Source organism: Mauremys reevesii, linkage group 11, assembly GCF_016161935.1.
Source record: "Mauremys reevesii isolate NIE-2019 linkage group 11, ASM1616193v1, whole genome shotgun sequence".
Lineage (NCBI taxonomy): Eukaryota > Metazoa > Chordata > Testudines > Geoemydidae > Mauremys > Mauremys reevesii.
Window position 1 is genome coordinate 66,282,563 of NC_052633.1, and position 14,076 is coordinate 66,296,638.

The window sequence follows — 14,076 nt, forward strand, 5'->3', positions numbered from 1 at the left end:
GCTCTAACAAATCCAGATGTTTATTTTTAAAACTAAATTAATTTTCATAAAGAAGTAAGAAATTCTGCATTCAGAAAGTTCCTCTTGTAATTTGAAATACAACTGTTTGTTTAGTTCTTATTCAACAAATGTTCAAAGACAGGATCAATCAATACAATGTCCTTATGATTCCAAATCCATAAAGCTACAAATCTGAAAACAGATAGGTCCCAGACACCATCTAAGCATCCCCCCAAATTTGAAGTATTTCCTGATGCTAGCATCAAGTCTCAGTTAATTTTCTGGTTTTAAAATGTATTGCAGTATAACCAAATATTGCTACTGAAAAGTTGAATTCAAACATTGATATATCTAGCAGCAGAGGGCAGTCTTATACTGTTTGATGCAATAGTTTTTGGCTTTCTGAATAATTGTTGCTCTAAAAAATTGTGTGTTTCTATGAAAGGCAATCAGTAACCAGTAACTCCAAGAAGTGAAAGGCTAGATTTTTTTCAAATTAATGAAATTATAAAAGAAAATTTATTTAAAAGAATAGATCTCTCCCTACCTATTTGGACAAAAAAAGACTTCATTAGAAGAAACCACTAGATTGCTTAAGTGTACCAGCCCTTTGAAAGCAATCTGAATTTTTTTGTTCCAGTGAGGGTTTGACAACGTTTTTTATTGTATAATAGTGGTAACTATACAAACTCTTCCTGAATGAAATAATTGCAAATGCTACTTTTAGCTTAATTTAGTACAGGTACAGAAGTTGCTTACAGGTTATAAAACTGGTCCCTAATTTGCGTATCTGGTAACTTTATAAAATAAATTATTTGTATTCTGATAAGATCCTGCAGTATATTAGGTATTGGACATGTGCACATGAAGGCAAAGTCCATGCACTTAAAAAAGTTACTAGAAAATAGTTATCAGGAGGCTGATAATGTTTGGATTGTCACCAGCCACTTGATCAAGATAGCCAACTTTCTTTTCTGAGTTGAGGAATATCCTTCTTCAGAAATCAAGCTTTTCTTTATTTTAGTAAAAATTACAATTTCTAATACCTATTACCATGAATAAATACATTATTTCTTAAGAGTATATTAGTGTTCAGTTCTTTTAAACATATAATTATATTCAACAGAATTATTTTCAAGTGCCATTCTTCTGTAAAGCAAATGGGAAGTATTTTTCACAGGCTTATTACACTTGGTACATAAGAATTACCTATCCCAAACTGGGATTTAACAGCCTATCATCATAAATCACTGGATTATATTTAACCAATGCTGATCATTTCAGGAAAGGTGATTGCAGTTATAAACTAGTAACATATGTTAATCTGGGAGATTTATTAAACTTTCTGCTGTTACCCCGAGGTGATCACTCAGTTACTGTCCCTCCAAAATAATTTGCACTCATTTTAAAAATGGTCCGAGTTGGTTGGAAAACTTAAAGTTAAACAGGATTTTCTTTCAGAAGTATTAATAAGGATTTATAATTCTTTCACTCCTGTTTTCTGCAATCTCTTGCAAAGGCTGGGCTTTAAATAATCTCAAAGCAATAAATGTTGATTTATAAATTAAACCATTTTGCTTTGGTGTCTAATACAGAACATCAGCACTATACTATTTGTGCTTGTTCTCAAACCAGACTGATCTATAAATGGCTGCTGATAGCAGTATTCACAGTTCTTCTCAAAATGTCTCTTGGATGGTCTCCAGCATGTCCTGATTTATCCCAGTTTCTCTTCATTGTTCTTAAGGGACACCTCCCAGTACTCTGCATCCACTGCAGCCTTTTTGTTGATAGCATCTAATTGTGCTTTCTGGACTCCTATTGCATTTTGCCCTGGAACTACTTTCACAGAACTATATGTTGTCAAATAATAGTCATTGAATTTGAGCTGAAAGTTCAGTTTAATAGTTTATGGCAATCTAGGAATTACATGAAACAGTTCCTTGGAAAAATTTTAGACTTGAGTGGTCAGATGTCACGCTGCCTTTCCCCCTGAGGTTCTTCTGTCTTATGGAGCTTGCCTGCTTTAGAGTTCAGCCATGCTATGAAGTTGATTATTGTAAACTGGCTTCCTGTTCCACTGAGCTGCACACTCTGCTTTCCCTCCAGACCCTGAGTTTTGTCTGTGTATTTAGCAACTATTCCTGTTGGTCAAATCAAATTCCCTTGCTACATTCTTAGTTGTCTTCAGTAGGGTTTTGTTGGTGCACTTTACATCACTCTTAAAGAATCAGTGGTGGGCTTGTCTGTTTTGCCACAATTAATTTCAGTTCATCATTCATTAAATCCAGCTGAGACCATCATATGGATTCTGAAAGTTCACACAGTGGAAAGTACATCCCATGATCGCATCTTACGAGAGAAACTGGCATATTTTCAGCAGAGTGGTTGCTACTAGCAGAATGCTCAAATGCCAAGTTATTTACTGAATTACTTGCACATATTTGACTTGTGTATGGTAAGAACTGTCTTATCCTATGTGCCTGCATTATTCTTTTTCAAGTTCTTTTACTCACTCTTTCAGGAGTATTAGGATTTCAATGATTTCATTTGTTACCAACAAGTTTTTATTTGAAATTTTAAAATTTGCAAATTGTGTGGTTGTTTGCCTAGGTGAATCTGTATTAATTTTGAACATTCTAATGTGTTTGAGCTTTCAGTCTCTCTAGTTCATGTTACTCCATAAGTCCCATAAACTTATTTGTCCACAATAAAATTTTTCAGCTCTCTGTGTAAGACACCGTTAGTGTAATGTCCCAAAATATTTTCAGTCAACACAATGGCATACTTCTTCTTTCACAAGCAGTGTTTCCACTAATAGCTTCAACTATAACCTTGGCTGTCTTTTTCCCTTTGACATCTGGAAGCCTTTTAGGGTATGTCTACACTGCAATTAAAAACCCACTGCTGGCCTGTGCCATCTGACTCGGGCTTGCGGGGCTCAGGCTAAGGGCCTGTTTAATTGAGGTATAGACCTTCAGGCTTGGGCTGGAGCTGGCTTGAGGAACCTGCAGGGTGGGACGTGAGCTGAAGAAGAGCTCTGTGTAAGCTCAAAAGCTTATCTCTTTCACCTACAGAAGTTGGCCCAATAAAAGATATCCTGGGACCAACACAGCTACAACAACGCTGCATATTATATATGAAAACGTTGATGGCACTCATTAACACCTTCCAACATAACACCCTTTAATATCTCATTTCTGCCCATCCAAATAAATATTAACCCTGAATGATTTATCTCCCAGACAGAAAAATAATAATAATGGTGGGTTGAGAAGGGGGTAAAGAGGAAGAATGGGGAGACCCTGACATGGGGGGCGGGGGGAATGCAAACATAAACAGAGCCACTTGTATGTGGTGGAAGTGGGATGGGGGCACACACAGCCCCTTGAATGAAGGAGAGGTGAGGGAGTATAAGAAGTCCTTGAAATAGAGGGGAATGAGAAGGTGGCACAAAGGGAGCTGGTGGGGGTGGATTGGAGGAATGTAAGGAGCCTGTGGTATGTTAATTGAGCTCAGCCTACAGAAAGTGTGTGAGGTTTGTTTGTAAGCAGAATGGATTTGATTTAAATCAATATGATTTAAATCACTAGTCAGCAAAACTCGTTTTAATCATGGATTTCTGCATAAAAGTATTTTCAAATTAGTTTTACAGCTATATCAGAAAATGAATGATTGGTTATTTCATTTACCAAAGGTAATTGTAGCAGATATTTATGAAGTCATTGGGAGGTGAACTATCTCCAATTCAACAGGTTAATCATTAATATTTGGAGGATTTTCTTGCCATGCTATATTAGGAGAAGAACATCACCAGACAGACATTTAAATTGTTTTAACTAAAACAACAACATTATATATTCTGGATTTTTTTCTTCAACAGCAAACATAATATTTTAACAAAACAAGCATATGAATTTTGAATTTAGTTAAACATTCAAGTTTTTTAAAATCAGGTTTGTTAAAACTGTTTAAAATAGTTAAATGAAATATATATATATTTTAAAAAAATTAAATCGACTATGTCAGCCAGGTCAAAATGAGAAACTTAAAATATTGGCTTCTGCAGCTAACTCAGTTGTCTTCACCTTCACTTTCCTGTTTGTTCATAATCTGGAAAAGAAAAACAAGCTTTCTTGCTTTTTCAGGTCCCGAACAATATTTCAATTTGGAATGAATTAGTCCAAAGGAAGAAAATATTCTTTCTACACCGGCAGAAGAAGCTACTGCTGTTAAAAGTGAGATTATCACTTCAGCAGTCTGGTGTGACTTTCTTTAAAACATCATCAGCAAACATATATTTATTGAATGGTTCACCCTCAGCTCTGATGTTTATTATAGTTGGCATTATGGAGGGATGATTGCTGGATGTCCATGTCATAGCCAACTCCTTTTCTTCAGCAGTTAAGGTTTGACCCTTGTACCGAGAATATTTGCAAGAAAATGAGCTGGAGATAGTGCTTGTCTCATTTGTTTTTTTAGTATCGGGCTGCATGACATCCGACGAAGTGGGTATTCACCCACAAAAGCTCATGCTCCAAAACGTCTGTTAGTCTATAAGGTGCCACAGGACTCTTTGCTTGTTTTTTTTAATGCTTGTAATTTAACTCTGTCATTACATATTTCTCTTTTTAAGATCTCACTCAGTTCCTTCCAAATTTCAACAGCATCAGCAATAAAACAGCTATTTCCCTGCATTTTGTTCAAGGCTACAGAAATAGGCTTCAGGGTACTCAGCATGCGTTCAACATTTCTCTTAAGCCCAATGTTGAGAATGCTGTGATGGTGCCATCTATTTTTTTCATGATTTTGTTCACAAACTGTCATCAGATTAGGCCAGTTCTTGATATAATGCTCAAAACAGTCCACTACTGAGTTCAGTCGTACATCTTGTGGGAGAGTTAGCTTGGTTCCTCCCACTTTTTTCAGAGCAGCTACTGCAAAGTGGTTGTTACGGAAGTATTTTGCAATTTCAACAACATTAGCCTTTATTTCTGGAATGCTGAAGTCTTTGGCTAGGAGGTGCATCAAATGAGCACTGCAACCGTTTGTTATTAGCTTGGGACTCTCTTCTAAATAATTTCTTCTCATCTTGGATATATTTGCAGCATTGTCTGTGACCAAGCTGCGTACTAGGCAGCTGAATTTTTGTTCACAGTTTGTTGTAGCTTTTACTGCTACTTCTTGTAAGTATTCTGCTGTGTGTGCATTTACTGATACATCAATTGTTCCTGTAAGGAAGACATTCCCTTCTTCTGTTGTCACACAAGCACATACAACAGGATCATTGTGGACATTGCTCCACCAAGACTCAGGTTAACAATTTCCCCCTCTAGACCTTTTGCACACTGCTCAATTTCTCTTTCATACACTTTTTCCAGCAATTCGCTTGCAACATCTGTTCTGTCGGGTGGACTGTATCCTGGTCTTAATGACTGAACCATGTTAATGAAGTGTGGGTTCTCAATCATACGGAAAGGAGCGTTTGTTGCATAAACAAACCGGGCATTTTTTTCATCAATTACCTCTTTTTGTAATCTGCTAGTTCTTATCACAAACTTATCTATGGTTGTTTCTGGATGATGGAGATTTTTTTTCTTTTTGCTACACATGAGATATACTGTGGCTATGTGACATACATGATGTGACTGAAACACTATCATTGGCAGAGAACTCTCTGAAACTACAGAAAATGATGGTGATCGTGAAGGTGGATAGTCTTCAGAATCCTATATGTTGAGGATGGATTCTCCTAAACAAAATAAGTCAATGCAGTTATTTTAATTATTATTACCATACTGCTCCTTTAGTATTACTCATTGCATTCACTGACACTCATTACTACTTTAAAGTTGAAATTGTAAAAGGAAGACCTGCCTATTTCAGCTATTTATTTTTTATCACAACTGCATCTAAAATGATAGTACCATAGAGTAACAACTATATTCTTTGCTCAAACATGAGAATTCAAGAGTAGTCCAGAAGGAAGACAGGCAGTCCTTAAGAAAGAAGTATGAAGTAAAAAAGTTTACCAACCTGAAGATCCTGCATGTTCAGACATGTTCCTTTCATCATCTTCAACGCAGCTTTCTCCTGAGACGGAACACTTAGAATCATAGAATATCAGAGTTGGAAGGGACCTCAGGAGGTCATCTAGTCCAACCCCCTGCTCAAAGCAGGACCAATCCCCAGATAGATTTCTCATCATGTTATTTCATTTGGGCAACCAGGCTTTGCATTTCTTTGTTACGCTGTTTCCATTTCCCACACATGCTTGTTTTACCCACAGATAGAGGAATTTCATTAAAATATTCCCAAACTGGGTCTCTTTTATGGCCTGCTGCCATTATAGGTTTTCCCTTCTAGTGAGAGAATGGTATGGTAGATCTCAAATCAATGAAGACTACACTCAGAAAGACCTCAAGACTTCTGGAATATGCTGCTCAAACAGTTTCACTTTTGTTTCTACTGCCTGTCCCTCCCTTCTCACATTTATCTCCAGACTTCTTCTCCTTGTCCAGATTTATTCCGCTCCCAACAATCTTCTATTCATTGAACTTTTTGGGTAAGGGATTTACTCTGTGTACACAAATTTGCAGAGGGACAATAGGGTTGAGGTCTGTTATTTCTCACCTCTATAGATTATTTATTTATTTAAACCATTTTTGCTGTTAACAAGCATGTTATCTCTGGAGACACAAATCCAGAGTTTGAGAACTGCAAAACTAAGCATCTCTGATGGTATCTTCTAGACTGAGCACTGGGTCCCATTGGGTAGCTAGAAAGATTAACCTAAATAATCTATACAGAAGCCCCTGGAACCCCATAAGATTGGATCCCTAATCGATGAACTATTAGCACTCATTTATAAATCTTTTCTTAACCATTACATTAATATGTTGCCTCATATTATAGAATTAGAATTCATAATCCCGATTCTGTGATGAGACATTATATCTCAAAGAGATATCTTAATTATAACTATCTTTAGATGGGTTTTTTTCCCTCAAAAAGCATTTTATCAAAAAAATCCAATTAAAATAAAAAAAGAATATTTTTTTAAATTTTTAAATCATTGATTTTTATCCACCCTGTTTGTAAGGTATTCGATAACTCTGGTGATAGGCATCCTGGAATGGATATGTTAGGATAGAGGGTAAAGTTGTGTCTGTCATGAGGCTTCACAGGCAATGTCTCTATACTACCACTTAGGTCGGCAAAACTTATGTCGCTGAGGGGTACAAGTTTTGCCTGCATAAGTGCTGGTGAGGAGATGGCTTTCCTGTCAACATAGCTATGGCCGCTCATTGAGGTGGTTTTATTATGTCAACAGGAGAGTTCGGCATAGAGTGGCTACATGAGCAATTTTACAGTGGCACAGCTGTAGCAATGCAGCTGCAAGTTTGCTAGTGTAGACATGGCTTTAGTGTTGGTTAGCGGACAGATGGAGACAAGCTTAGTTACACAACAATCATCAGTTTGGTCTCCCATTTGGGTTTAGACTCTTGCTTTTCACTGTGACTGAGTGCTTGTTTCACTACGTTGTTAGCTTGAGCTATGATTTTTTCTGTCCACACACAAAAATCTCTAGCTCAAGTTAGCTGACCTGTCAGTAATGAAGTAAGGATGCTAATGCAACATCTCTGAGAATTTAATACAGTAGAACCTCAATTTTTACAAACACCAGCCTTATGAATGATCTGTTATAGGAATAATATTTCCCAATTGGGGGAGTAGGGGACACATAACAGAAGTGAAGTCTGAAGAACAAGTCAACATCCCTTTGCATTCTGATACTTTCAGTGCATTGGGAATCACTTTGCAGTCATTTGAAGGACAAAAAGAAAGTGATGCAGTGCATCAGACTTCAATTTATGTGCTGTTCCTACTGTAACTAAGATGTTTCATTTTGAGAAACTCAATGCCTAATTAGTTCATAAAATAGGGGTTTTATTGTAAAAATGTCAGTTGAGTGTTTTGTGAAGTGATCACTCACTTGAGCTAGGCTGGTGGAGTAAGTGAAGCATACTAACTCAGCCTAACAGTTGCAGTGAAGATAAACACTGTCCCAGAGGCTCATTTAGCTCAGAAAAGTGGCTGATCCCAAATAGTTGCTACATAGCTCTTTCTGGCGGAGCCCTGCAACCTGATCCGAACGTAACAGGACCCCACTACAAGTGTCAGGTTTGGGTTAGAAAACAACCAGACCCTCTTGGAATTGGGTTGGGTGACTTCTGATGACTTTCTCTGGCAAATGGGGTCGGTGCAGTGGTGGCTATTTGCCTCACTTCTGTCAACCACCACGTCTGTGTGCTGCAGTGAGTGTGCCAACAAGTCACAGTGCCTCTCACTCCACAGTGTGCACACAGTGCAGCGGGGGCAGCAGGAGCAGGCACACAGACACTGGGACATTCCACTGCTGGCATTCACTAAACCCCATGGGCAGGAGAGAGCAGCAGTGGCAGTAACTCAGGTTCAGGGGAAAGGGTCAAGTTGGGTTCTAAAATGACTTGACCCTTGTTGGGCCAGGTCGGATGGGCTCGGATCCAGTTTGGGTCCAAGTCAGGCCTGGTAGTCCTATGAACAACAGCTAGGTAAAAGAGAGAGTCTGTCACATTTGGTATATGTTCTTGTGGTAGAGTACTCACTCTGTGTGGCACTGCAGCACCTTTGCCTCAGTCTGCCCAAGGGAGTCTTCAGCACACTTTAGTGATGGATGTGGGTTAGCTGTCTGGCTAAGTCACTGAGAATTCAAACCCTTCTAGGATAATGGCCTCCCCAAGTCAAAGTCCAACATAAACACAAACTAAAGGAATTTTCAACCCTGCTTGGCTCAGCTTTCAGCCCTTTTCTTTCAGGCTTTAATTGCTTGCCTTAATGGTCCTGGTAACAAATCAGACTAACAGTTTGTGTCATGCCTCCCCTCCCCTCAAGGAGACTCTGGCAGACAAGTCTTCAGATGGCTCTTGGCCCACACATGTTTCTTACATGACATGGTAACTGCTAGTCTCTTTTTCTTCCCAGTCAGTCCCAAACTGAGCTGGTTCTCTCTTTTTAACTGCTCCCTGCAAGCCTGATAGGTGGGCTGAGCTGATTGAGCCTACTGCAGCTTGTTAACCCTTCCTGAACTGAATGGGATTTGTATAACCCATCACACTCCTAAATGACTAGGTAGACTATAGGGTTTTTTCAGCCCTTTTTCTGCATCTTTTGAGCTACACAGGAGTTCTATCATACTGCATTTCAGAAATCTACCCACCGTTAATACATGGATAACATTGAAAAGTGCCAGGCCTCGGTTATTTTTCTTACCTTATATTGGGTGCCTTGGTTCTTTCCATCACTTCTACTACTTTGTAATGCCTGAATTAGCTCTTTTGAGGTCTGTACTGCCTGTCTGATGAAAAATCTAATTCTTGTGAAATAATTTTTTTTGTCAGTTCCTTCTGAACCCTTCCACATCCTTGCCTCTCGTTTCTTTTTCTCGTTCCTACACAGTCTTTATTCATCTCCCAAGCACTGCTAGTGCTAGATGTTTGCAGTAATTTGTGTTCAGTTAACATAAGAACAGCCATACTGGGTCAGACCAGTCATCCATCTAATCAAGTATCCTGTCTTCCAACAGTGGCCAATAAGCTCTCCTGCCAGCAAAATAAAACCATCCCCAACGAGTGGGAGTAGTGCATTTCCTGCCGACAAAGTGCTGTCCAAACCAGGTGCTTTTCATCAGTAAAACTTTTCTTGGTCAAGGGTATGCTTTTTTTTCCACACCCCTGACTGACAAAAGTTTGACTGACAAAAGTGCAGTGTACACATAGCCTTACCCAGTTTGCTCCTTGGGTATTAAGGTCTGTGCCATACTCTTTGCAACAAGACTGATTATTTCTTATTTGTATTAGGATAGTGTCTAAAGTCCTAATCAAGGCATCTCATTAGTAGAAACACATCATAGGACACAGTCCCTGCCCTGAAAATTTTGCAGTCTAAACTAAAGTTCATGCTCCTGTGTTCTAAAAGTTCAGCTTTACTGGAGTTTTGCTAAATAACATTGTGCTTTAGTAAATCTGTCTCTCCAAAATAGTAAAACTGAGTATATTTATCAGTCCTAAAATATCTTTCAGGCATTGTTCCCTCTTCTGTTGTCCTGACTGCTTTCCAAGTGATGTCAAGGGTTTTCCTGACATGGGCTGTAACACACAGTGTAAAAGAGGTAAGTTTAAGCTACAGGAGAGAAAATGAAAGGTAATGAGAAGGTGCTACAAAGAAGCCAGTGTCAGTCACTTTAATTTAAATATGTTCTTCTCTGCCTCACCACATCTGAATGGTTTATATGAGAGGTCTGTACACCACAAAAAATATATTTGACTACAGCTTAAATGGTATTTACATGTTACATGTTGTCATTTTCTTTGATCATTTCTCTCTCTTCCCATGCTTAGTTTAAGAGAGTCTTACATTTTTGACACAATAATTCCACTTGTATTCAGAATATTTGGGCAAATGAAATGATGGGAAAGACTTAATTTCTGGTATTTCATTTTACTTGTGGTGGCCCTCTATATAGAGGTGATATTCAGAATGAAATAACTTACACTAGTATTTGGAACAGAAGCATCTCATTGGTCATAAGCACCCCAATTCTGGCCCACCACCATGACCACAACCTTGGATTTTAGGGTTTTTTGATAGTTGATTATAACCTCTTTCACTGTCTTCAATTGAGATTCCCCCTTTAAATTTGTAATTTCCATTAACTAAACTTACTATCCTAAACCCAAGATCCCACTTTTTCAGTATATCATTTTGAATTGAGCAATGCCAAACCATTGTTACCTGAATCTTGCTACTATATCATATCCTTTTCTACTGTGTGTCTGATCCTGCTTTCATTAAAGGTAATAGTAAAATTACTTTTGAGTTGGAACAGGATTAAGAATTGTAGGTGTCTTTGCATTAAGCTTACAATATTTTCCTGAACAATATTTCTAACATTCTGTTCTTTGTACTGACAATGGAATATTTTTCAGATAATTTGTTACATTTAAGAGAATATTCCTTTTATCACAATTAGTGTCCAGTAGGTCCCGAAGTGTGCTATGAGCTGTCCAAATGTATGTACAAAACAAGTGGAGGAAAAGAATATGATATACAAGCAAGATGATCAAGGTAGTGATTACCACATATTTTACTGGAGCCATGATTTTGCAGGTTTTCTAACACCGTGAAATAATCTTTTCCACTAGTTCATTTGATAAGCAAAAGAGTATTTAAACATTTTTCTTAATAAAGTCCAAAACACCTATGTGAAAACATCTGCTTTTCCTCTGACAGATATATCTGCAGAATGCAAGTATAATAATGTTCTAGTCCCTGTTGACTCCAGCAAAAAAAAGCACCGGAGATGGCTGCCAGATTTCAAACAAGCAAAATGGGATTCTGAGACTTTAATTAGGAGCAAAGAATTTAGTTGGGATTGGTCCTGCTTTGAGCAGGGGTTGGACTAGATGACCTCCTGAGGCCCCTTCCAACCCTGATATTCTATGATCCAATGAAAGAATTAATGTTATATCTTAAGATACATCTACACACCACAAGTGAAGATATTATTGTTAGTTCTATAGTGCCATTGGGATGCATGGTGCCTTGTAAACAAGAACAGTAATATAGAAATTATCCACATTGGGGATTTTCTTCATTATCTTGGCACTAAAATATTAAGGATTAGATTGCCTAGACTACTTTTTTAATATCCCCAAAGGTAGGGTGAGGATGGCAGATTCATATTGGATGCTAGCTTAAGGCATGGTAGTTACACTACCCTGAGACAGTGACTAAAAGAAAGTGGTAGCAGGTCAGGTGAGGAGATGAACATCAGATCCCAGATAGACATGGTGCTGTAATGTCTGATATTTACAGTGTCCTGAGTGTTCTGCTTTTTCTAAAGGGCTGTCTGCACAAGTGATCTCCTTGATGAAGTCCAGGATTAAATTTTCGCACCTTTATGGATTTTGTAAGACATAATATGTATATGCATGATGAGGTTTTTCTAAATAAACTTCAATTTTGCTGTTTAGCTTCTTGAGTTAGACGCATTTAATATCCTGCTTTCCAGAGTGCTTGCAGATATGATAGATTCTTTGAAATAAGAAACATCAGTACCACATTCTTCCTCTGTACACTGACCATCTAGAAACTTATTCTGATATGATCTGAAGCATGAATCTTGCTGTTAACATGTTTGTGCTTCTCATGATTTGGTTGGGTTTGGTGCTATCATGTTTATAGATATATTAACTTATAGCTGCATAATAGACTTCTGTTAAGCTTTGTGTGATGTTGTATGGTGGGGGGAGGGGAGAGATCACCTTATTTTCTTTGGGTCAGCTAGGACTGGCAGTCGTTTGCCTTACAGAGAAAGTCCAGCATGTGGTGCAATATCTGCTGTTCAGCAGTTATTTATGAAGTGTCATTACATCCTGAGTTGCTATGTGCCAGTATTGTGGTTCCAAAGAAAAAAAGGGAAAGAGAGTGGTTAGAGCAAAACACTGGTAAAAAAAAAAATGTAAGGGTAATAATGGGAAGCCTTCCAGTTCCATGTCATATATTTGAATCTATGTAGAGCAGTAGTGACTGAACCATGCTATCATGTGATGGCTTGTTGGTTGCCCGTGTGAAATGCAACTTGATTATTTTTCTCCAGTTCCAGTGGAAAGGTGTTCATATCAGTATTGGTACCCTTATTCGCGCTGTCATCAGAAAGGTCAGGAATTGATGACATGAAGACCAATGTATATTTTATTTTTAGAGGTGGTCTTTCCAAAACAGAATAGAATTCTATCGGATCCTTGCAATCTCTGTCTGTTTTATATGATATCTTGTGTTGGTAAGTGGAAAATGTAACGTTCTGAGTCTGCTGGTGAAAAATGTCAAGTTCACAATCAAGTATACTAAAAATTACTTGAAAAGAAAGACTGCCAATTGAGTAGGTTAATATCCTAGTTTTATTAGGATATCATTATTATAATTGGCACTGCAAGAGCTTTTATCAGGGCAGATGGATTAAGAAAAAGCCCACACTAAAAAGATCAAAACTCCTAGTGACGAAATGCTGTAGGCCTCTAGATCATTATTTACACTGATGTAATAATACTTGCACTGACATAAAACTGAAGTAACAGAAACACTGGAGTAACTCATTTATCAGGCCCTGTATATCTATTTGGAACCCCACGTTTTCTTTGTGAAGATGATAAAACAGGATTGGAAGGAGTTGTACTTACCCTTATAATTAACATTTGTATAATGTTTCCTTTCTAAACACCCACCCATTTTCAATCCTCTATCACTTCCCAAAATATTCACATTGTAGGCTGAAATTTTATAGAAAAGCTTTCTGCCCAAAGATTATTCTTGTTTTTAAATTTTGAGGAAAACAATTCAGTCAATTTGAGTATGAGAAAACCTCTTTACACATCATAAAAATCAAAAAGCGTGAAGAACTCCCTTTTTCTTCTTCGCCACCAACCTTAGGATATCTTTCATGCGTATGCATGAGGGAAAACGATTAAGGTTGGATAAATGACTTTATTTTGTCATATTTTTTGGATTCTGAACATTAACTTTACATCCCAGCATAGTCTTTTTTGTTTTGACTAATATAAAGATTGTCTCCTATTCGTAATTGTGAGGGTAAGCTAAAATAAATCCAAGACCTTCATTGGTAATAAAACAATTTGAAATCGCTTTTGACAACAATTTATATCTGTGGTCTGAACAGCTTAGATAAGAAGCTTGTTAAATCATCAGCCATATTAAGAGCATGAAATATACTTTGAACAAATATCTAGGACTGCATTCCAAGGCCTACAGGAAGAAACGGGTATTTTAAAAATTAAAATTAAAAAGAGTTTTAATGAGTGCAAATGACTTTTGAGGATGGCAATAGGCTGCTGGGTTTGTAAAGTCTTGCTGTCCCTTTTTTATGTTCCCCTGGGTTTTTTCCTTGTAAGGAAAGGAGAGGGGATGATACTTTTGCTGAATTAACCGTAGCTGTGTCTAATTGAATAAGACTCTTGA

At 37.7% G+C, this 14,076-nt stretch overlaps 1 protein-coding gene across 2 annotated transcripts in view; it reads left to right on the forward strand.

Annotated features, from left to right (window-relative positions):
- Window positions 1–14,076, forward strand: part of HACD2 (3-hydroxyacyl-CoA dehydratase 2) — a 42,562-nt gene that overhangs the window by 17,447 nt on the left and 11,039 nt on the right. For both annotated transcript variants that reach the window (XM_039494802.1, XM_039494803.1), the window contains one exon: window positions 10,122–10,210. In XM_039494802.1, coding sequence (XP_039350736.1) covers window positions 10,122–10,210 — 89 coding nt within the window. The remainder of the gene's footprint in view (window positions 1–10,121; window positions 10,211–14,076) is intronic.